This window comes from Rhodnius prolixus, unplaced genomic scaffold (assembly GCF_049639745.1).
Source record: "Rhodnius prolixus isolate KJV_2025 unplaced genomic scaffold, Rpr scaffold_10, whole genome shotgun sequence".
Taxonomy (NCBI): Eukaryota; Metazoa; Arthropoda; class Insecta; order Hemiptera; family Reduviidae; genus Rhodnius; species Rhodnius prolixus.
The window spans coordinates 6,837,390-6,862,963 of NW_027411615.1; the positions used below are offsets into that span (position 1 = coordinate 6,837,390).

Here is a 25,574-nt window from a genome sequence, read left to right on the forward strand (position 1 = left end):
CGAATCCAGCTACTGACCCTTAGATTTTCTCTTCCTAGGAGCTTCTTACAGCTCACTGTCCACTGTTACAGTGGTCTGTAACGAGAAAACACTGTCCGGAGGCCGGCAGTGCATTGAAAAAAGCTCCGGGCGCCAATAACCATAGATGTTGACGCGCCTTGAATCATTAAAAAAAAAATACACCATAAGGCATATAGTAAAAAAACAAGTATAATATTTGCATTGAATAGACCAACTAGAATTCCAAACTTTCTCTTTTTAAGATTTCCGCAGGATCAATCAGGAGAGACTGTACCTGAAGTGGAAGTGAACTAGTTAGTAAGGATAGTTGATGAGACGAGCAACTATATGTGGGTTTAACTAACCCACAGACGTCTATTTCCAAGCTCCAATACTAAACTTTTTATGGAGCCTCAATGGATCTTTTAGGATTGCATTGAATGTTGTGGATTGATTGATTACTCAAGCATCTTAGCTAATGAATAATCTTTTACTGAAATGCATAGGCTCACATTCCAGTAAATAGAGGTAGTCACTGGACAGACCTTTAAAGCCAGTAATTAGACAATAGAAGACATAAAAACCGTCTAATCCACTTTCATGACCTGAAAGTCGAGGTAAACTATCAGTTATGTTGGCAGAACCCAGAAGTCCCCAATTGACGGAAATCCCTTAAGCCTGAGACGGTCACTTGCTTTTCAGTCTTAGCAAAAGGACGAGTATGCGCCTTCTCTTGGCTATCCTAGACTCATTTGCAACCTCCAGGAGTAAAAAAAGCAACACTAAATTGAAGAAACTAGTTTTTTACTCGATTATACCCACTCATCAATAATTACACACCATTTAAACACCCTTCGCTGTACGGCACAACAAGACCTCTACTCTAAAAATCACTCTCTGCATAGGACTGCCCACTTTGGGTTTTGAGTTAGTGCCGAACAAATCACAGACACTTTAAAACCAATGCCCATTGAATCACCCTCAACGCCCTCCATAATCCGAAATTAGGAACATCCACAATCGCATGGCTAAACTAAGACATCTTTCTGTTATACTGTTCATTCAATGTTGTGAACATAAAACTGACGGGCGTGCCTAGAATGAAACCTAAACCTTATCAAAATCCAACAAATAAATGATCTTCATTTCAATTATTTAATCATCCCTATGTAGCTGGATCATCACTTAGTGAACTGGATGATTTCATAAATTTGGAAGCTTCATAGGGTGCCTTTCAGCCAAAACTTACCAAAAAAATCGTCCTGTTTGGGAATGTTAAAGAATCGCAAAGATCATTCAAAAAGGTTTTATTTATTTTACCTTTTTATTATTTGAAAATGCACATCTAATATTCTAATCGAATCAAACATAACCTAATGAAATTCAAAGTTAGCAATTATTCGGTCTCAACCATTAATTTGCATACATCAATTGAATTTTTGCATTCATCTAAAAAAAAAAAGCCTTAGGAGTGTTTCAATGAAGTGTTTCATAATTATAAAGAGTGCAGTTAATTGTCCGGAAATTGCTAACACTTAGTTTAATTTCAGTTTGGCCAACTAATAATATTTTTAAGTAGTTGTAATAAGGATGTCTTTTTTTTTTTAATATCCTAACACACATTGTTATTAACTTTAAATACAGATAGCAATTAATTGGTTCTTTCTAAAAGAATTAATTCCTGTAAATGTTGAACATCTTTAAACACTGAGAAGATTTTTACAAATACATTTGTAATTGGGGTGGAGTGTTCTTGATTTGAAAACAAGTTTAAACATGAATGCAGTTATGCAGTTATAATCCAATAAAGAAATGCACCACTCGAATCTTTTCTGGCTAGCGAGAGAACGGAGAGAATATTGCTTGCAGTTTGCGGGTCTGCACAGTCTAGAGGTAATTCTAGACAGCTATATTCAAACACTTCTAGGGCAGTCTGAATGGCTTTCAGTTCAGCCTTAGAGTTCGATGTCTGGCGATTAAGCGAGCTTTTAGAAGTTCAATATTACAAGAAACTTTTTTTTTTTTTTGTTACTAAACTAAGAAAAAATGAAATCATTGAGTGTACTCTTGGCAGAGGAAGGCCACAGATATTCTGAAGGAGAATTCCACGTGTTTAAGGCCACCGCCTGCCCGTGGTGTGTAATGTAGTTATGATTGCGACACACACAGAGTGTGGCGTTAAATTAGCAAGGATGAGCACAAAACTGGGAGGAGAAGGTCACTCGCCTCTACTACACAAACTAAAAACATTTTTTTTCTACTGCTTTCTAAACTATTGTTTTATTATTCTAAATGTAGGTCTTAGGTTTTTCATTTTTTTTACAGTCTATAGTATATATGAATATTTACACACAAGTACACGCATGAATATACCGTGAATTTATTGGCCAGTCGTCTAACAGTTTCAAAGTTACAACATTAAAGTTCCAATAACAAGCAAATAGTAAACTTGAAAAGATTCATTTTCTAGTGATGATGCTACTTTTTAGTGACCTGCTCGCCAAGAAAATCGCCTCGAAGGCATAAAGTAGGTGGTCAGAAAGGGTTAAGAGATGATGAGCTGATGGATTACTGAGAGTTAGAATGGACCAGTTAGGAAGAGATTAAATCTTGAACGAACGGAATGTTAAGACACTATGAATTGTTTAGAACATTGGTAAAATTGTTCTACAAAAATAACTATTGGGTTGCTTCAAATCCAAGTGATAACACTTTGTAACAATTTTCAAAAACTTTTTTGTTCCAAGTTATTAAGTGTGTTTCCCTGATTGTTTGTGCCTTAAATGAATAGAAAAAAGCTATTATTCCCTGTAAAACTTTGCTTTTGTGGTCAGCACAATGATATTTTGAAATTGATCTATTTTTACCCCCACACTAGACTTAAAAGTACAGAACTAAACGACTACTTAAAAGACTCTTAGACGATAGATCAAAACTCTCTCTGGACAACAAAAGACTGATTTATACATCTATTTTGAAACCCATCTGGGCATATGGAATAGAGCTGTGGGGTTCAACCAAACGCTCCAATCTCCAAAGGATTCAATCTCTACAATCTAAAATACTCCCAACTATTGTACACGCTCCTTTTTATGTCTCCAACCTGGGCTATACACACTGACCTTAACATTCCTTTTGTCACCCAAGTTGCTAAAACAAGGTAGAGAAAACTCCACTTCAACCTGCAATCTCATACAAATCCTCTAGCTAAAAATCTTTCTTCTAGAACTCTTCCTGACATCCCGGACAAGACGTCTTAAAAGACAGTGGCCTAGTGATCTCCTCTCCAGTGAAGAGAGTGACTAACCATCCAATATTTGGGAGTGTTACCACTGGGTAACTTCTCCACTCGTTACTTATCATTTATTTCTCTATTGTATCATTGCTACGTATAGTACAATGATTGTAGCACAATAAAAGAAAAAAAAAAAAAAAAGATCTATTTTTAAGGATATTCGCAATATTTCAAGATAACATACTTAAGAAGTTTCTGGAATTATGAGAACTATCAAGAAGTTTCTAGAACTGTCCAGAATTATCTAGAACTTTCTGGGACTGTACAGAATTGTAGGTAGCTGTGTAACTACAGTTATATAGGGCCACTATAGCCCTTACTGAGAGACGGAGAGACAGGATCTAATTAACTGGGAAGTTATCGGAGATTTCAAAATGGTGTCATTCCTGATGGGCCTTCAAGGTGGTTTTACTAAGTATCCTGGCTTTATTTGCCTTTGGGACAGCCGGGATACTGAAGCGCACTACCACAGGCGGGACTGGCCTCAGCGGACAGATTTCACTGTGGGAAGGTGGACCCACGCAAGGTGCTGATGCCACCACTACACATCAAGATGTGGCTCATAAAACAATTTGTCAAAGCTCTAGATAAGGCGTCGAGAGCTTTCAATTATCTCCAAGATCTTTTAACTAAGCTGTCTGAAGCAAAGATCAAAGCTGGTATCTTCGTCGGACCACAAATCAAGATCATAGAGTGCAGTGAATTTACCAAGAAGCTGAATAGGAAGAAGAGAGCAGCTTGGAACAGTTTTGTCGCAGTGGTTCGCGGCTTCCTAGGCAATCATAAAGATGAAAACTATGAACAACTGGTTCAGACTCTGATGGGTGATGCAATGGGCTGCAGGATGTCAATCAAAATCCATATCCTTAATGCTCATCTTGATAAGTTCAAAGAGAGAGCATATTCAGAGGAGCAAGGCGAGCGCTTTCACCAGGACATTATTAAATGCCGTTACCAAGGACAATACTCGTATAACGAAAACATGATGGGCGACTACTATATTTGGGGATTGATTCGTGAAACTGATTTGTAGTATAGTCGAAAATCTCGGAAAACCGCACAATTCTGAACATTTTTTGGTAATCTGTGAAAATTTGCAATGCATATAGTGTTGCTTAGTCTGACTGTATGAATGAGAAGATGCAAAATCGTCGGTTTCTTTAGTAAAAATGCATAATTTTCGTTGGCGTGGTCACAAAAGTGAAGTTTTTGATGAATGTAAGCAATTTTTAATTTGTTTTAGACATAAGCAATTGGAATATAACATTTAAGTGTAAGTATTAAATACTAATAAGTGATAATTATTTAAATTCTTGTCGTTTTGAGCCTTAGTGCAGATTCTGTATCAGTCGTTTGCCCAATGTACGAGAGATACGAGTATTTCGTATTTGACTCTTGTTAGCCACAAGTAAATCTTTAATCATGGACACGTACCACACTTCTGGATACAATCCTTTTATTGCGGTGAAATTTATTCACATTGAGTAAAATAAAAACCCAAGATTAAAGGAAACCTTCATTAGAGAAAACAGTCTTGCCAGTGTTCACTAAATATATTTTTTTTCCCTCTAAATTAAATTAACAACACGTAACAATTAGCTTTCATGGGTAGTTTGTAATAGGGTAATTTTAAAATTAACCAAGTTAGTTATTAAGTAAAAACTAATTGAAAGTATTAACAACGATAATCGAACTGTCAGATTCTTAAGGACGACGATTAAATCGTTTTTAACCGTTCCAGTTTTTTCTCTTCTATACGTCATAGCCTTTTTTCTTTTTTAAAGATACGAATTAATTATAAATACAACTTGTTTTAAAAAATTAAACCATTTTGTGATTGTTTTCATATTAAACATTTATTACTTTTTCAATGATTAATATGTACACATGTTGCTGAAAGGTGAGAGGGGATGTAAAATCGCCTATCAGATAACCATGCTGTTACCTACCTACATTTTAAAACAGCTGAATAGAATAGTAATTTTTACAACTAACTATGCACAACCTCTACGTATGAGAATACATAAATTCAAGGCCATGTAATAACTTGCTACTAGTTTTTTATGAAATGATAATTCAACTCCTAACTACATTGCCAGTTATTTTTTTGCTTATTTTTATTAAACTATCCTTAACTACTATCTCTAATATATAATTCAAAACTAGCCGAAGAAAAATTTTAGCATTATCTTGAAACTCTTTTGAGTTAAGTTCGCGCAAAATTTGAAAAAAAAAAAATGATCTGAAACTCTATGAAAAGAAAACCAATATGGGAAGTGTGGGCTAGAGCCACTATTTCTGCGGGTATCCTAGCCCAACATTATAAACATACATACATAAATCTTCAACAATCCTACTATAAACTTACGGCCTTCAGAGGTTTTTCCGTGGGTGCAGCAATTTGGGTTTTGCGTGGCGAGATGTAACTTAACTCACTGCGTTAAAAAAAAAAGCAATAACTTATAAATTTAAGCAAGTGTCAACAAGTGTTGTGCGAGACGATAACAGAAGTGAGATCGAAATCTCTACCCCAAACTAATTAACTACCTCTGATAATGGATGAAAGTACTAAACCGGTCAGGGATACAATAAACATGCGTGGCTACCAAGAATAAAATCAAAGATAATAACATTGATTAAATTGAAGTTTCAACGACTACACAACGTATGCTCCACTCAACTTGTGGGGGAGATGATCTTGGGTGTCCTCCAACAGTACTGGAACGTAATTCTGCCGACTCCTCAGGAATCATAAAAACAAAAAACCAGGGACGTTCAGAGACTTGCCAATGAGAAGTTCCAATATACCTTTTGCCAGTGACATCTCCTTTATCTCGATGCCCACTGCTCTAACAAATAATCAACAATATTTATGAAACATATGCTATCCTTTCAACAAGAACAGACTGAACCTGTAGGCAAACTCTAGGTCTATAGGTTATAGATCTACAATATGTACGTAATGTTGGCGGTAGACTTCTTCATGAGGGTTTTATTTCGGGTAAATGTACGAGGGTCGTTTGAAAAGTCCGTGCAAAAATAAAAATTACTTAATTTTTTGGGGTAAACCTTTATTATTTTTCAACATAGTCTCCTTTTAGGCTTATACACTTCGTCCTTTCGCTGCTCTAGTTTGTTGATCCCTTCCGAATAATAGGATTTGTCCAAGTCTGAAAAATAGCCATTCGTTACTGCAATCACCTCCTCGTTTGAATAAATTTTTTTTCCCGCCAGCCATTTCTTCATATTGGGGAACAAATAGTAGTCCGAGGGAGCCAAGTCTGGAGAATAGAGGGGATGTGAAACGAGTTGGAACCCTATTTCCATTAATTTTGCGACCACAACTGCTGAGGTGTGAGCTGGTGCATTGTCGTGATAGAAAAGGCCTTTTTTGTGGGCCAATCGTGGGCGTTTTTCTTGCAGCTCGGTTTTCAAACGGTCCAATAACGATGAATAATATGCACCTGTAATAGTTTTACCCTTTTCCAGATAGTCGATGAGGATTATTCCTTGCGAATCCCAAAAGACAGTCGCCATAATCTTTCCGGCCGAAGGAACGGTCTTCGCCTTTTTTGGCGCAGATTCCCCCTTGGTAACCCATTGTTTAGATTGTTCTTTGGTCTCAGGAGTGTAGTGATGTATCCATGTTTTATCCACAGTGACGAAACGACGTTTAAAGTCCTGCGGATTCTTTTGGAACAGCTGCAAACCATCCTTGCAACACTTCACACGATTTCGTTTTTGGTCAAGCGTGAGCAATCGCGGCACCCATCTTGCGGATAGCTTTGTCATGTCCAAATGTTGATGCAAAATATTATGTACCCGTTCATTCGAGATGCCCACAGCACTAGCAATCTCACGCACCTTCACTCTTCTGTCATCCATCACCATATCATGGATTTTATCAATGATTTCTGGAGTAGTAACCTCAACAGGGCGTCCAGAACGTTCAGCGTCACTTGTGTCCATATGGCCACTCCGAAAATTTTGAAACCACTTATAAACTGTTCTAATCGAAGGTGCAGAGTCACCATAATGTTTATCAAGCTTCTCTTTAGTCTCCTGAGGCGTTTTGCCTTTCATAAAGTAGTGTTTAATCAACACACGAAATTCTTTTTCGTCCATTTTTTGAAAATCACTCGACTTCCTCGATTCAAACTAATGCCAAACACAAAGAAATAGACCTATCTGGCTGAAACTTGGTGTGTGTTCTTCCAAGAGATGCCACTAACTAAACATAACCTCGATACGCGCCAGTGGTGCTATCTCTCTGACTTTGCACGGACTTTTCAAACGACCCTCGTAACTGTAGCGATAGAAATAATTACATACTCCTATTTAGATATAAAATAAATTCAGATTTCCGCAGTTTGAAAAACCGTGAGGATTCGTAGTCGTCTAAGTGATTCAACCAGAGTTTTGTAGATTTAAAGAATTTTGGATTGAAATGGCACCATAAAATTCTCTCCGCACCATATTACGAGTAATTCCAACTACTGGTCTCGCTTTATTTCATTTCTTTAGCCACGTTTCATGTTCAAGTTAGTATATACAACTGCATATTAATATTTACGTCTTTACAAATTCATTATTTTAATACCATATTTCATTTTTAGTAAATATTATGTATGACTTTACATAATTTATATTTATTAATATCTTTTATTTATGTGAATTTATTCACAGACTGAACATTTTACAGGATTTTTCTAATTTGGTGGCCATTCACTGCTAATCAGCCTTCTCAGAAAAAATTACATTTTGTTATGACGTTAAGATAACATAACCTTTTTAACAACATAACCTCCAACAATTATAAACTTTTTTTTGTATTAAAATGGAGCGAAACAATAAAATGAAATGAATTCATTAAAGCATTTAACTCACTATAGTATGCGAAGATGAGCTGGGGAAGACAAAGTCATAGATTACAAGATTGGATGTTTGCCCAGACGGTGTGACAAGCGAACGAAGAAGGTAAAGAAGGTCGTGTCATATAAAATACAAGGGAAGAGATGATTGGGTCAAGGCTGGAACGTGATTGGCCGCATGGTCACCAAAGTGTGCATTATAATTAGGCTGTGTCATACATGTCACCGCTATCAGGCAATGTTTTTACATATTTACCAACAAACCCAAAAACTGTTTAAGGAAACATGATATTAAAATAAAAATTATTGAGATTCTAATTGCAAACACTTGGACAATGGAGGGAGGTATTTGCAATCGAGTCATGTTTGCTATTTCTGCTTTTTACAGGTAAAGTACCAAATGCTCTTCTAAGCCACCTGGTGCAACAGGCAAGATTCACGTGGGCCACAACTTATTTACAAATTTTTCTGATATCTGGATTGAGAGACTGAGAACAGACAATCTTCATTAAGGCAGATAGATGTTTATCCAGTCAATCTTGATCTATATTTAATTTAAAAAATGGAAATAGTTGCTCACACAAAACTTACTCCAAAAATAACAGCAAACATTTTTGGATATTTCTTACCTAAATAAAAATCTATTTTAGCAATTTCTACTTCCTCTTTTAAAAAAACTGGATCATTCTGGAATTCCACTGAGAGTGGCAGACTTATGGCTTCCAAACGTCGCTGGAACTAAGTCAGCGCGTTTACACCAGGCCACAGGCTCCCCCCCAGGAAAGGCTCTGGGCCAAGTGTATACTCGGTCTTCAGTAGTAAACGGAAACTGGAAATTGTGTGTACGATATTTGGCCTCGATCTCCCCCCCCTAAGCGCTATTTCCTTCATAAAAATTTTTTCTAATTTCATTTTATTTCAGTACAGCGTGGGTCACAAGAAATTACCTCAGGCGCCGCCAGTTTGATACCCCTGCTCGAAGCCCTAAGGTTTCCAGAAAATGGACAGTGTATATTTGAGTATTTAACGATCAACGACAAAATGAATCGACAGAAAAATGACTGAATGAGACCCCTTCCTTTTCACACTACGTCTTTAGTGACGCCACCGGTGTTATTCTAGATTAGCGTCCCCGTAATTGTAAACAAAATGGCTCCCAAGAGATATTTCCACACATTTAGGAACAATTCTAACGATAAATGTTTGCAGATTATCCAATATTACCCATTTTTCTTCAGTACATTGCTGGAGCCAGAGATAGTGGAGACAGTTGAAGGGGTCAACTGGCTAAGCACCCAGATTCCCTCAATTCTCAAATTCTCTGCAGATCCAAGACTGGTTTCGTCACAGTATTAAGCAAGCAGTAGAAGTTTGTCGGGTCCTGCGAGAGATTTACTGACACCTTTTCGGTCAAACTTGTTCATTCCTAGTTACCCATATACTCCGCATGCCTTCGACTCCCAGAACTGAGCTGAGGTAATTGGAACCTCTATCTTGAAATGAACTAAAGTAAAAATTACTGCTTGAAGAAAATTTTGAGGAGAGAAAGATGTAAAAAAAAAGAGTAAAGTAATCGCCTATTTTTTCAGGCGGGGCTTAACGTCCAACTACCATTTACTAGGTGTCGTGGACGGAGGCGACTAGCAAACGTACTTTACTATTTTCTCATTTAACCATTAAATAAAATCCAAGGCCAAGACCGGGGATCGAACCCAGTACCACAATGCATATTAGCTTTGCATGTCTCGCCTCTTAACCCGCTCGGCTACCGTGGCGCCTGAGAGAAAGATGTTTGTGAGTCAATTTCAAATTTCTTAATTTTGTGCTACTTTGCACTTTTTATTGGCCCTTAAACAATGACAAAAATAAATAAAAATTGCACCTGTTCTAGCTCTAAAATATACAAACAATAGTTTTAACCAGAAGAATATGGGGACTGAATGGAGCTTACGTTTATTAAACAGGACGAACATCCAAACATGCATGGGGGGCATGCAGGAACTGCACACAATATGCAAGGCACGAAAGCTTAACGTAGATGTGTGTTATTAGAGATAAGTACTCGGCGTCCTTGAGTGTTAATAGCGAATTCGCGCGATGAACAAATCACATAGCACACTACACACAATCTAACCTTCAGGGGGGCTCTTCTAATTGTCCCTGGGGCTATCTACTCTTAGCAGCACTTTAGATATTGTTATCAACTATTATACATAAATAGTTATGGCATAACTGTTCCTCAATTCTAATTAGAAAACCGTCTTAATTAAGATTGATTAAGGTAGATCTATTTAGCGAACTTGTGCTCCACGTGGAGGTGGCTTTTAATATTGATGTTACAAGTTCACTTTCAGAAAATGGTACCCCCCATCTGATGAAAAACCAGATGAACTCTGAAAAGACCTTTTCGGATGATCTTTTCAAATATGCTTTAGTTATCCCGAAATTTTACAGAGTCTAGTTTATCAGGAAGTGGAAGCTGAGAGAATAGGTGAGGCTTTGCACGAGGTATCAGGAATTCTTCAATTTTATAATAAATCAGACAATACGAGGTACATGTGGATCTGTGTAATGATTGGGCATGCCAGCTTAGCTTGGCACCTGAATGTCTTTGAAAGACCAAAGTTCTTTTGTATGAGGAATAATGGTGGGGGGAGCATTCTATATATCAATCATTATTTGACACAAAGTCCTCCATGTTGGATGATGGAAGCTTTAAAATATTTGGAGCTCGTTTGGTCTACAAGGCCTAGGGAAAAGGTCCCTCCTCGAGCTCTTAATTGCAGCCTCTACCCTTAGAGTGGTTCTGACGTTCACAGATCATTAGAAATTAATTACTCATCAAATTTTATTGTTTAGCCATTAACTTCTTTCGTTTTAATGTACACTTTATGCCTTTGACGATTTAATAGGAAAATGATAATGCTAAACCACAGAAAAATATGTTAAAACGGATTTTACTACAAAAATAATTTATTAATGATTTAGAAAGAACTCCAAGAAAAAGTGGTTACTGATTTAAAAAGGAAGTCACAGAGAGAGGGGGGGAAAGCTTGTTAAACCACAACAGGAAGCATGCTCGTCAGGCAGTAGTGAGTAAAAGGAAAAAGGTGATTACAAAAGGGAAGGTAAAGAAGGAAATTGATTGGTTAAAACCTAAAAAATCAGTATGAGTCAACGGAAGGAAATCAAAGATTTACCAGTTATAATATTGATGATTAAACCAAATTCAAATTTAGGTAAACTAATACGTAAGTAAAAGTAGACTCTGGTTTGCAACCCGCTAGCTACAATATTCACAGTTTAGCAAATTATCATTAGTTTAATTTCAGAGAATGTATTCTTGTATACTTATTATTTAAAAGCTTTATTTTGCTGGTCACAAGCCAAGAATCTGTGCAGCCACTAGAGGCTTATTGTGCCTTCCCCTTTATTGGATCTAGTAGACGAAACCTCCCCTCCTAAAGAGGTGGAGGACTTTCCCTACTAGTTCTTTTTGCGCTACAATATCTCCTTTGGTCTCAAAGTTCCAAAGGTTTCATAGCGCAATCGAACAACAAGTGAGAGGCCGTTTCCTCCTCATCCTGACACAATCTGCACAAATATCCTATATTTTTCCAACTACTTAAGTTTAAATCCTCCATCCATTCCCGTAACACTAGATCTCGCTCATCTGATCTCTATATTCCCTCTCACCGTACCTCATCCTTTGACACATCCTTCCTAATACGTGCTACCTCTCTCTGGAACTCCTTGCCATCATGTGTCCGCCATGCTCCTACCCTTTCTATCTTTAAATCCCTTCTATTCAGTTATCTCCTTTCTATTCAGCTTCCTCCGAAATTCTAATTGTTTGAATTTATTTCCTTAATTTCTGCTGTTATTTTTATTTTCACTTTTTGTAAATACTTATTTATAGTTTCTGTTTAATCACAGGCCAAACTATTAAGGCCTCTAATTGTACCTGTTTTTATTCTTAGGGGACAATTGTCCCAGAATAATAAATTTCTTTTCTATTCTATTCTATTCTAAATGTTCCGAGCTAATAAGCCCCTTCTTGTACAGACTATAACCCTATGTGTACTGTGTAAATGTATTTGGGTGTAACAGTATATGTTGCTCATGTTCAAGTTGTTAGGCTGGGATTCCCGCAGGGACGCCAAGTACCTTGAAGAAGTGGCTAATTCATTTCCCCTTACGAGGAAGAGAGAAAAATATTAGGTCACGTTCTAGAATTGTAGGTTTTAACCATTCCTAAACTTTGCTAAGTCAATAATTTTGGAACCCCACAGACTCCTCTAAAGACGGAAACCTTTATAAGGAATTGGACGTGCAACTAAGTAAAACAAGCCACAAATCAATGAGTCCAGTATCAGTATGGCAGACAGAGAGGTGAGATCGAGGACTTTGTTCTCAGTTACAGACAAAACGCTAAGAATGATTTAAATATTACACTCACTCTTCAAGGAAGTGGTACGTCCCAGTCGCATACAATAGTGAAATTCACATCAAAGATGCCTTAGACGAGGAAAAGTATAGTGGAAGAAAGCAAAGTAATCTATCAATTAGGTGTGACACGAAAGAATTATTGAGTACATGTAACAGTAATGAATCGCTAATCTATTACTTATTGGACAACTACTTGTGTTTAACTTACCAGAAATTGATACTAGAAACAATAGGCCGAATCCATCTTCAGAATTTGAAGATAGAGAGACGATGCCAATGATTAGAAGAGATGCCAGCAGCCTTGGCACAGCAAGCGCTCCTCCTCCCTTTCATCATCATCAAGAAGGAGAAGAAGGAGAGTTTAAAGTTGCTTTATTAAAATTCTAATCAAGTTTAAAACTACAAATTACCTATTCGATTCCATAAAAAAGTCATGAAAAAATCCGATTGATTAGGTGATGATTTATTAATAAGCCTTTCATAAAAATATTAATAAATATGAACGCACGTCAATTTATTTATCATAAAAACAAAATTATGCCCCTTTATTGAAAAATAGAAAGCAAATTTCAATAAAAAAAAGCATACTTTGAACTTGTTTTTTAATTAGCAAGTAACTACTTTCAACTAATAAATTCAGTGATCAAGTAATCAATCCACCCCTCTTCAGTTGCATGTATACATATAGTTTATCGTTACAATTAGTATGTAAGTAGTTTCCATTCCTTTACTTTTTTTAATAAAATAAGTTTTTTTTTATATGTTCAATGAAGTACAGAGTTATTTGTAATTGCGTTAAGAAGAGAAACAGGAAGAAGTGCGCCTCCCTCTCTCTGGTGGCTGCTGAATGAGCTGCACATATGTAATATTCACTTTTATTTTTTTAAAGCGCGCGTGTGACCATAAACGTTAAGTGCAGCATGTCAAGATATCTGACAGCTGTAATTAGTCCTATGCACCACCACTGTGCACACTGTGTAACAGAACGATATATTCTACTTTTTAGCATAGCTTTGTTCGCCGCATTTATTTTAATATATTATTTCTTATTTATTTGTATTAAATTTCTTTTACTTTAAATAAAATTAAAGAAAGTAGTATTATTGTACAAAGAAAGAAATCTAGGAAGATTACAAAATAAGCTGCTTTGCTCATTTTTACAGACGGGGCTTAGCGGCAAACTAGATGTACATAATTCGCTATCAATTCTTTCTAAAAAAAAAATAGCAAAACTTAAAGTGGAGATCTACTTACAAGTACGCAATGATAACCACACACCAAACCTGCCCTAACATTAACTTAATCTGCAATATCACTTAGTAAAGTGATTGATGTTAACAAAAATATAAAAATTGTTTATAAAATTGATAAATATCTATTATATTAGATATGGGTCATTTATATAGGTTCTAGGTAAGCTTCGAGAACTGATTAGAGCATCAGATTCGTTAAGAGCTGACAGTCCAGGTGTAAACAAGAGATGTTAGGAGGTAAACATTCCAAATTTGTTTTGCGGTGATTTATTAAAAACGCAACTTACAACATTGAAGGACAGATCGCAGTGCCACCTCATCGAAGCGCTAACTTCTGATAAAACAGATCACCAAAAGAACTACTAAGATTTCTTTGTCAATAAATTATTAAATAAAATAAAGGGTCAGGTATTTTGACAGCTTTTAGAGTCATAAACATCCCATTAAATCGGAACAGTAGTTAATCCTAATTAAACAAAATATAATTTTAAAAAAGATATTCAAGTGGAACTATGAAGCAAAACCATCTCTGTAAATAAGCTTTCAGAAATCTAGTCCTTGTGCTTAAACAATGTTATCATTAAAATGTAAACCTATATCAGGCTAGTCAATTTCATCAAAATCAATACTTTAATTATTGCAAATCTGATTAACAATAACTGTACATCTATGAAACAAATCATAATAAGAGCAAAAACTTCATAACTGAAATACCTGTTAAGAGTCTCCGACCTGAACAATAAGCACTTGTAATAGGGATAGTTACAGATGAAGGAGGAGCCATACGCTTCCATCCATTTATACAACCAATAATTGAATAGACCAATAAATTAAGTATTATTAGAAAATTATACCACATAAGATATTCAAAAAAATATTGCTATCATCTTTGACACACAATCAGTAATAGATTATTCATTAAAGATAAATCTAAAACCATAAATCGAGAAGACAAAACACTAAGAGCTCTGTCTGCTCTTAACGACATGTTAAAAGAGAAAGATGAATGAATTTGAAAAATAAAGAGATAAATAAAGACAAAGCTGGTAAGTGAATAAGACGAAAATAAAAAATAAAGAATGGAGAGCAGTTATTGAAAACAAATTAGATTTATGTATCTTTAATTCAAATAGATGCAATAAGGTTGATAACCTCTTAGCTTCAGTTGGTTTTCTGTTTTCTACATATTATGCGCATTTACTTTTTTCCCTGTTTTTATTTTAAGCGAATAACATCTGTCTGAATATATAGATAAAGGACTCATTCACTTTAACGATCCAAAAAACTGACTCTGAAAACTACTAGGTTTTAAAGACAGTTTTATCTAGGACAGAGGTTCCCGACCTTTTTGTGCCACTTGCACTACTTATTATTCTGGCACAAACACTTAGGATTCATTCATCTATTACTGCTCAACACTTCCTGAGCAGCTGTGGAGTTATTTACTGAGAACATTCAAAAAGCCATATGAGCACATTGTTGCAAGTAAAATCTTAGGGTCCTAAGTTAGAATAATAGAAGCTGTAAAAATACTTGTAAATGGCGTCATAAAAATATATTGTAAACCATGGGCTTGTATTTAAAGCGTAGCTTCAAACATAATGTCATTTTGGGTAAGTGGAAAAATCTGTTGTACAGTGGCGAAGCTGGGTAGTTTCGGCGGAATGACCGATCTACATCAATTCAGCAGATTTTAAAACTTTTGCTCTGTAGGGAATCTGGAAAGTACGATTGTTGTACTGAACGAAGAATTCTAGAGAATTCAGGATCGCTAAATGCTATGAATAACGTTGGGTAAAAACGTTTTTTGTTTTCAGAGGACATTAAAATAGTTACTTCCAATGAATATTTAAAGAAAATCAGCCCAATTACAATAGCTTCTTTTTAAAGAGGGATAAAACAAGTAAAAACAGCTATATAAATTTCAAATGAGAAACATGATAACTTTCAGTGCCACAATAAACATCATAAAATGTAATATAATGTGCCAATTATATTAAATTAAATGAGTGCCATACTTGCAATTAAATTAGACCACGCCTCTACCTCTTCAAGGGAATGTAGACCAGTTTTGGTCTTAAGTTTTGCTCTCTATTTCATTATTTATAGAAAACAAAAAATGATCAAGATAAGCTCCAATTACAACCTAATTTATTGCACTTAATTATTTTTCTTTCATGATTTTTCTCTTTAATAGAAAGTCACACAACACACTATGATTAAAATTATGTTCCTAAGAACTAATACTGAATCATAAAATCTTTTACACTTCAGATCAGTTTTAAACTGGGATTAGAACAATTATTTTATGAAATACATAATTACTTCAGTTGGATTTATCAGCTCACTTAGAAAGTAAAACAACTTAATTCAGTCACTAGTTTAAAGATAATAATGAATTGTACCTCTAATGTTTTAGACAAAATCCGTTCCGTATCCTTTTTCTTTTAGCCTTCAGAAACTTTCACGGTGTGAGTTTTTTTCCATAAGGCATCTTTTCCTTAGTTTAATGGCATCTATTTCAGAAAACTCTACAGCCTTCCATCACTCAAAGAAGTCTCCTTAAAAAAGAACAACCTCTAAGAATTCGAACGAAAGTTTTCGAAAACTAACTTCTTTTCACTAGTAATAGATTTAAATTTCAATATTAGTTTAATCTTAAGTAACAAATTGCTTTTTGAATAAAACAGCACCACACTAAAACTCCACTTATCCGCCATAATGATATGCATAAAGTTGTGAACGATGCTCTTACATTTTAGGCGGGCCATACCTCTATCTCGAATGAAAAGAATATATATTTAATTTTTAAAACTGTTCATGACAAATATTAATTTTTATGAAAAATTAATAAATATTTATTAAAAATGACCATTCAAACACTAATTTTCTAAAAATAAAGATCAACTTTTAAGAATTGCAAGTTAATACAAACTGCTGATCAGCATGGCCGGTGTAAATTGCCCCATTACAAGTGAAGCTAGCCCTGTTTATAGCTTGTGATGACGTAAGAACTAGTGCAGATTTAATTTGCATAATTATTATAAATGGTAAGTTAATGATACATACAAAAAATTATAATTAAATTAAAAGACTATTTCATGTAAAAGAAAACTTGCTATAAGTTGTTGCTATATTTGTTTTATTTCTTTTGAAAATTCATTTACAAATTTGGCTTCTGATTTCTCAAAGCCAAAATGGCGTAAATGGTATAGGTTCAGATTTAATATTAATTTCAAGGGCATATTTTCACATTTACAACAAAAAATTAAGTTATAATTTATAAATTGATTCAAGAATAATCGAACCTTTATTAAATTTGGAAAAGTTTAGCTGAATTACTATTTAAATATTATATTTGAAATGTTGCTTGAAAATGACGTCACTAGTATCAATGGCTGAATTTCAACAATTTCTAAAATTTATTTTAAACTGGATTCATTGACTGGATATTATTATAATAATTTAGTGTAATGAATTTTGAATGATTAGAAACTATTATACCGTTTTTAATACACTATTAAAAATAGTAAGTACCTAAATACGAACTGTTCTTTGATGCCCTACATCTATACTTCAATAAATCAAAGTACTTTATGAGAGTCATTAAATTTATGATAAGAAAAAAGGATATTGAAATGGATGTTTTGTATTCAATGTAAGGATTTAGCCATATTTGAAGGTATAAGATAGCGTTCATGCATACCAATTAGAAAGCATCAAACGTACCTGACATTTGGACAATTTTATTGTCGTTTATGACCATTAAAGTAAATCTCTTTTTATTATTTGGCTTTGATTATTGATTATAAAAGCTTGATTGTTAGTACGAGTTTCATGATGATGGCCAGATTTTCTTTATAAATTGAGTAAGATAGTTATTTTCAGAGGAAAATCTCATGTAACAACTTAAGCATGTTATAAAATCTGAAATCTCAATTTAGTGTCTTAAGTTTTAGGTTATGAATTATAGAGTTTTTCTGAAAGAAAGCAGAAAATAAGGAGGTTAATTAATGGAAAAGAAACTGCTGAAATCAAAATTTCTTTTTAATACATACCCTGGTTTTGAGTTCAACTATATTAGTCTTTAACACCTGACTAAGCAATGGTTTCTGGAATGCTTCTTCCCATATCAAAAGTAATAGATTCTTTAACAATTTAGGACATTTATTTCTTATTTCAGTGTCCAGTGCGGGGTGAGGATGTTCCAGTAAGAAGCTGAAATCTATTTCCAGCAATGTGTTGACTGTGGTAAGCATTCTATAAACTGCATACTATAACTTGTTATATAATCAGTTTGTTTCGCAAGAAGAAAAGCTAACTTTTCTGCACAAGACAAGAAACTGTCAGAAATCAATAGAAACTACTAGTTGATGTTTCATGAACAAATGATTCATCATGAGAAATCATTATGGTGACGTTAACTAAAGTGATATGTTTAATAATTTGCAAAAACATACCCTATATATGGTTTACATTTTGTAGTTTTCTTCATTGATAGCTTTAAGTTGTATGATTAGTAAATTATTGTTAAGTTGACTAGTTTTCTCCAAATCTATTCAAAATTGATAGTTGAAGCCCAACAATATGACCACTTAATTATAAAAACCATAAAAGGAAACACATTACTATGAATAGAATGCTAAAAGACACCAGTACTCAACACAAACGTTAAATAAGAATGCTTTGTTGCCTCGCAACTTGAAATATCACCCCCCACTACTGAGTTCAAAGAAAATTCAATTATAGAAACCTAACTTCTACACAACAGTCAACAATGGGTATTGCCTTTTTCTTATAAATACATCCTGTAAACTTAACACCAAGAATTTCTCTGGTTATTTTTTGTCTTAAGCTATAAAATTCAGTGTTTCCTGATATGTCTATAATTTTGTATATAATATTCTTTTCTGTGTAGATTTTTCATTCCTTCATAAAAGAAAATCTATTGGATAATTTCACAAATGATATTTTCGAAACCATTCTATTTAGAATAATCTCTTGTAAATGTTCAATTAGGTTCTAACAGTATGCCCCAAACAAAATAGAAAGCACTACTCAATATGTAGTAAGTTTATTTTCAATTTGAACTTTTTAGTTTCTGCTAAGAGTAGATGTTGTAATCGATCTAGTAAAAGAAGGCTCAGTCTACCTTCAATAATACTTCGAATTACAAATTATGATGCGAAAATTCACACGACTTTGCCTTACTACGATTTCGAAACTTCTAAATCTTTTTTTTGTTTTTGTTTTGTAATTTACAATCTGTATAAATATATACAATAAGTAAATAGGAGGTGAATGAGATGAACTGGTGCGGGAAGAGCAGGAGGAGCACTCTCTATATGAGAGAGGGGAATATGAAGAGGAGAATATGAGTAGGAGAGAGGAGATGTAGGAGAGTAATGGCGTTTAGGCCTTCAGATTACAAGGAAGTCGCGGGGCCACTGGCGATTCAGTAGGCGAGGAGTGTTAGGGATGTCAGAGGAAGCGAGAGACAGTACAAGAGGATTAGAGCTAGTAGAGAGAGCAGTGTGGAATTTTTGGTATTTAGTCTTAGCGAGTTGGTCTATGAAGGGAATGTTGAGGTTGTTGTGAAGAGTGAGGTTAGTCACCGTAGAAAGGAGCGTCACCTATCTGTCGGAGTAGTTTTGATTGAAATGTCTGGTACAGTCCGTATGTATGTAGGTTTGACTGAACCCCACAGCTCTAGTCCGTTAAGCCCAAATGGGTTTGAGGATAGTATTGTGGTATTAAACGTTTCGAGTTCTATGGGCAATTTGGAGCGTCGTCCAAGTAGTCTGTAAAGCTGTTTCGCTCGTTCTGTCATTGCTTTGTCTTTTAAGTCTAGTGTGTGGGTTCCACGTGAATTGTCTGTCTATAAAGAGCCCCAAGGTAGCGCACCAGATTTGTACAAGGAAGAGGATTGCTGTTGAAGAGGACAGGTGGACAGGAGCTCCGCAGGAGAGTAAACGTGGCATGCTGTGGCATTTCTGTGGGTTCATTTTAATCCACCACTTCTTGGCCCAGGATTCTATTTTATGTAAGTGCGTCTGTAACTTGTATGAAGTAGTCACCTTATATGAAGATGATGTAGAGGATGTGTACTTGTGGCTAGTACGGCTGTATCGTCTGCATATTATGTACAGAGTAGTGTAGAGGGTTGTACAGGTATGTCTGATGTGTCTACTGTGTAGAGAACGGGGCCAAGTATACTCCCCTGCGGCACTCCCGCCTATACTGTGGAGAAATAAGAGATTGCTGAGCCAGTGCTGACTTGAAAGAATCTATCTGAAAGATAGGAGCGCAGAATGAGGTAGCATGTTGAGGGTAGATGCTTTTTTAGTTTGAACAGTAATCCAGGATGCCAAACACGATCGAAGGCCTTCTAAATCATAAATTCTCTACAAAATTCCAATATTTGAATCATGTTTGTCTCTTACCAACACTATAAAGTTTTGTAAATGTGATTAGGTCTACGAGTACAATTGGACATCTTCCGTTTTTTATCTATCTTAGAACGCATGTTTATTGCATTCCTGACTTGTTTCGGATTTCCATCCATTATCAGAGGTAGTTGGTTAATCAGTTTGGTGAAGAGAATTCGAATTTTTCTGTCTCTCTTTCTGTTTGGTCTGAAGCCAAAAGTGAAACTTATATTTAGCACGTCAAATAAATAAAAATGAGTTAAGATTGATAAGATCTTAACAAATAATTAAAGAATGAATTTTAATAATCGAGTAATTTATGTTCAAATATTATTTTTAAATTTTTTTCTTTTGTCTATAATGGAGGAACTCTCGCATACTAATCAGTTTATGCAGTAGTTGTTAATCATTGGAGAAACAGCTGTTAGTTTTAAAAAAAATTCACGGCCTTGCCTAGTTAAGTTATTAGTTGAGTATACAATATATAATAAATACACACTCCAACATTTATATATATATAATACAGGCGTGTCGTAAGCAAATTACTAGGGCGTGTCGCAGCCACATTAGGGCCCCACTTACCGCCAAAGCTAGCTTCTGGAATCACACACAGACACACACACACACACACACACACACACTCCATTGTTCATTTTTTTTAAACTAAAAAGATAAGAAGATGCCGACGTTTAGATTTCTTTTTTTATTTATTTCATTTGTTGGGCCGCTAGTGGAAGGTGGCCCACCAACACACCTGCTGCTCTGTGGGCTTTTTCAAAAAAAACTCGCGATACACCCAACCATGTAATAATTCTTTTTATGATTTAATTACTTCCTTTTAACCCCCTCCGACCGCTATAAATTATATTTTATATTGTATGTGTGAGATTTGGTGGTTTTCTTTGTCTTTAGTCATTAAGCATTTTATATTTACCATTTTTATATGACTTGACTTATCATAAATATCAACATTCCTTCACAGAAAAATCCCAAGTTGGGTTTCGGGCAATAGACTTATCACCTATTAGAGTATTACTGAGAATTAAATGTATAACTCATTTTTAAATTATAGAAATTCAACATTAAAATGTGATTACCAGAATTATTGGTCTAAAAAATAGTATAAAAAAATATCAAATTTAGTGCGGATTAATTAGAAGCAAAACAATGCTAAAGAAGATAAAATAATAAACGTTCGGTTGCTGGGAAACTAGAGCCCTGAGACTTCTACAGAGAGAGAGATAACGATGAGGACAATCATCGCTTACCTTCCTCCATGAACCTCTTGCATAATAATCATGCTGTATACTTAAGCTCATTATACTTAAGCTCCTCTAATGAAGTAATACTTAGATAATAAGTCAGGTGAATATCACCATAGTTGAATATAATTTGCATTCAGTTTTAATTACATTGTGAAAAGTTTTTTGTATCATTAATGTATTCATTCATTCTTTCTAATACATAAAATGGAGCCCCTTAAGTTGTTGTTTACCACTTAACTAAAAAGGTTTTAATAAAATGGTTTAATTCTTGGATAGGTTACACAAATTTGCATTTACTTACCTGGCTTTTAAATGTTATTTGTATTGTGGCTATACTCCAATGCCACTTGTATCTTGACGCTCCACGTTTTTCTTTCAAGACTTGCAAATGGGATATTAATAAAGAAAAGGTTATTTCATTTCATGAAACAAATTAAACATAAAAAATTTTTGCGAACACTAACACAACCTCAATTTAGGAATCAACAATTTAGTCCGATTAAAACAGTTTTTCCCAATATATATATCCTCTATGTACGAATCAGTTTTGAAGTTGACTGGATTGGTAGCAACTTCAAGAGTCCTGGGCGGCATACTTCTAGCCAATGAAAAACGAGTTGCTCACTCTTAAGAAAACATTGCTGGACAGCTCTAAGAGTTATAAGTGGGTCTACTAGCTAGTCACTTAAGGCTCAGGAGATCTATGAGTCTGCTGGGTCTCTGGTATTCTGCTCTTCAGAGGAAATGGCAGCTGTGAGTTCCTCTTTATTGGGTGTTTAGCCTGACGGAGACGGTTTTCAGGAGGTATTAGGACTGGTTTGTAAACATTCGGCTTGTTCTTCACGGATAACCAGAGGATGTTACAACGATTTCTTAGCGGGACACGATGACATTGGGCCATTTGGCTTGTTTACCCCTCCTACTCATTATATTACATCAAAAATAATTTTCTACCAATATAAGGCCTTGCAAAAACTTACTTTTCCTTAATTGGATCAAGACGTTCATATTTTACTGAGCCGGAACTCCTAGAAATCATCTGCGAACTAGTGAATCGTGGTTCTTTCGATCGACATTCTTCCTTGCATTTCTGGACATTATGGAAATAATAGATAGCACGGAAGTTGATAATTTTAATGAGAATTAAATTAAAAATGAAATTAAAAATCTTTATCGATGGCTTTTCATTGCATCCTACAGGATTTTGCTTTGGATTGCTTTACGATTACGATTGCATCCTCCAGTCTTTAGTGCTCTTCCTTGCTCTTATCAAACTCTAATGATATTAGATGATCTTCAGAACAGATGGTTCATAATAGAAAGGGTACTATTGTAGCGCGAGGCCAAGCTCGCATAGCGGAAGCCACCGTTAACGGCTAGGATCATAAAAAATAAAGAAAAAACGTTTGTCTTACTTTTAATGTATATAAAATTGTAATAAATAATGAAATACACTTATTTATTATTCTATAAAAGACGTTTTTAACAAAATAAGTCTTAAGCTTTATTATCTGCATAAATATGCCGTTTATATTTGCATTAATTGCAGGTTGTTGTACACTGTTTTAAATTATTTAGTATTTTTTAATTAAGATGTATTACAATGCAGTTTCTTGAGCAAGTTTACCCTTTTTAACTTACGTTTAATAAAAACCATTACGTGCTTCACATAAGACGGGAAATATGATAGGTTTGTGTAGAATTTATTGCTTGTAATTCTTAAAACTATTATTATCGCGTAGAAGAAAGTGCATCATATACTCGTAGTTTCTGTAGGTTTAGTGTATTAATAATGCAATTGTGATTTTTTTTTTTGGAAATGGGTATTCATTTGTAACAGTATTTTTGCTTAAAAACTTATTTATGGTAATTGCAAACAAAAGCTCTACTTGATAGCCTGCTGCTTTGATAAATAGGCGTGTTAACTGACAATTATGGATTTAATCAAAATCCGAATTGCAACGATTTATCACTTTTACTTCCGTTCTTTTCTGTGATTTTTCTGAAAATTTGCAAATTGATTTTCTTTCAACTTCGCATTCTAAGTGCTTAAATCTAAGCTTATAACCTTTTAGTTGAAGGTTTTCCAAAGAATCTAATTTTTAATTATTTATTTCTAAGCTTTTTAAGTGATTATGTCCTTAATAACCACAATGTCAAAGAACAAGAACCAAAATTTCCGAAAATGCTGTTTTTTTGCCTGTTTTTTAGTAACGTTTCTCCCGAAAACGATTGACTCTGTGTTGTTACCAAAAATGACACTTATAAAGGAGGATATGCCCTAGATATTTAAAAGAAAATTTGGAAATTCTATCTTTTAAAGAAAAAGGATACATTTTTTGGTATTTTTAATACGTGATTTCTTTTTTCTTTGACACATCGACGGTTTTGATCTTTGGCATCTGACATTAATCATTATTATTTTTAAATCAAGGACGCGTCAAGATCTGAAGCGATTGGCAGCGTTAGTCATTTGCCACTACCTTCGGACAATGTTCTCTCGTTAACAATAACTGGGAGTGAGCTGCATTTGGCCGGAAGATCGAAAATCAGGCAGCTAGATTGGGAACCTAGGATCTCCGCTAACCTCTTTGCTAATCGCTTCCCTTACCAAGATTTTAAGAACCTCGACTTCCTCAAATGCTTCTTCTACTTATTTCTGTCCTCGCCGCCATCATGATCAGCCAGCTAGCGTAAACGAGGCCCTTTCTTTTATTCTTCTACTTTCCGGCGTCCCATAGATCAACTTCATATGTTTTGCAGCAAATTATTAACACTTTCATATTTAATTTAAAAATACCAATTATTTATAATACATATACATATATTTTTTTTTAAATAAATGACCAAAAATATGATTGAAAATTGTATGTCTAAATCAATACGTTTTAAATAAATATAAATGACATTTATATCGCAAATTTGGCACTTACCGGCATTTTGGGCGGTAGGTTTTGAGATGAACTTGGCTATAGGTAATAATCCAGGTACTGAAGTGGTTTTCATGCTCAGGTCTACCGGTTCCATTTGTACCGGAGGACCGGAAGCCTGTAACATAAAATTAAAAACAGAAATTATTTTCTGGTTTATAAATGAATTTATTTTTAATAAATACAAGTAAAAGATTTGTTGCTAATTTTATGGCTAAATATTTGTTTTTTATCTGAGTGAGAAGGGAATTAATTATGTATTAAATAACATCCGGCTCACCTGTTTGAATTCGTATATTTAAAAAAAAAGTCATGCTTGTATCCCACGACATTTTGTTGGTCACAATAGTCAGTTGGTATTACTGGACTTGTAAAATAGTTCAATCGAGGTGTGATTACAGTTTTAGAAATTAACACAAAAATTAACAACTCATCTAATCAATATGGATTATATTTATAACATATTACTCTTATATATGATGATGAAATGATAGAAATGTCACTTTATTGCATCGATTTCTAGCTATTAAATCATTAACTACATTCCAGACCCTCGGATAGACGTAGCAAGATCCAGAGTTCTAGCAGCCAGCGATTCTCAGCGGAGTTTTTTACTTTGATCTGTAATACCACATAATTGCCTTCGTCTTTTACTTTTATTAATTACCGTCACTAAGTGCCGCTATTTTTCCAATTTCAAACAACGCAATAGACGTAAGGAAAAACTTGTTCTCTATTCTTTCTATTCGCTTGAATATTTTCGTTTGAATGAGTTGGGAAATACTAAATCTAAATTTTGTCTCGATAGAAAAACGTACACTTTTTCAAAAGCGTAAAATATGTTGATTTTTTGACGTGAATACGTCTTTAAATTTGCTATCATATGGAGGCAATCCAAAAAACCTAATGATAACAAAATCGGGGGATACAGTTTGGCATTATAGTTTCGAATCTATCGTCTACATCCAAAATTAAATTAGACCACTGGATAGCTAAAGGATCAAAAAATTCATTACGATAAGCGAGGACTGTGACGCATCGTGTGCGAATGAGGGGGAAGCGCCGCCATTTTGAGATCATTTT

At 34.7% G+C, this 25,574-nt stretch overlaps 1 protein-coding gene and 1 long non-coding RNA gene across 5 annotated transcripts in view; one reads left to right on the forward strand and one right to left on the reverse strand.

Moving 5' to 3' along the window:
• Positions 1 to 25,574, reverse strand: part of LOC141457024 (Krueppel-like factor 6) — a 268,145-nt gene that overhangs the window by 76,730 nt on the left and 165,841 nt on the right. For all 4 annotated transcript variants that reach the window (XR_012460167.1, XM_074133508.1, XM_074133507.1 and 1 more), the window contains exon 4: positions 24,495 to 24,609. Coding sequence is in view for 3 of the 4 variants with exons in the window: in XM_074133508.1 (XP_073989609.1) it covers positions 24,495 to 24,609 (115 nt within the window). In the remaining variant the exon portion in view is untranslated. The remainder of the gene's footprint in view (positions 1 to 24,494; positions 24,610 to 25,574) is intronic.
• The window catches only part of LOC141457025 (uncharacterized), a 203,032-nt gene continuing 194,280 nt past the window's right edge, over positions 16,823 to 25,574 (forward strand). Inside the window, exons 1-2 of the long non-coding RNA XR_012460168.1 lie at positions 16,823 to 16,918; positions 18,052 to 18,119. This is a non-coding gene — a long non-coding RNA (uncharacterized lncRNA). The remainder of the gene's footprint in view (positions 16,919 to 18,051; positions 18,120 to 25,574) is intronic.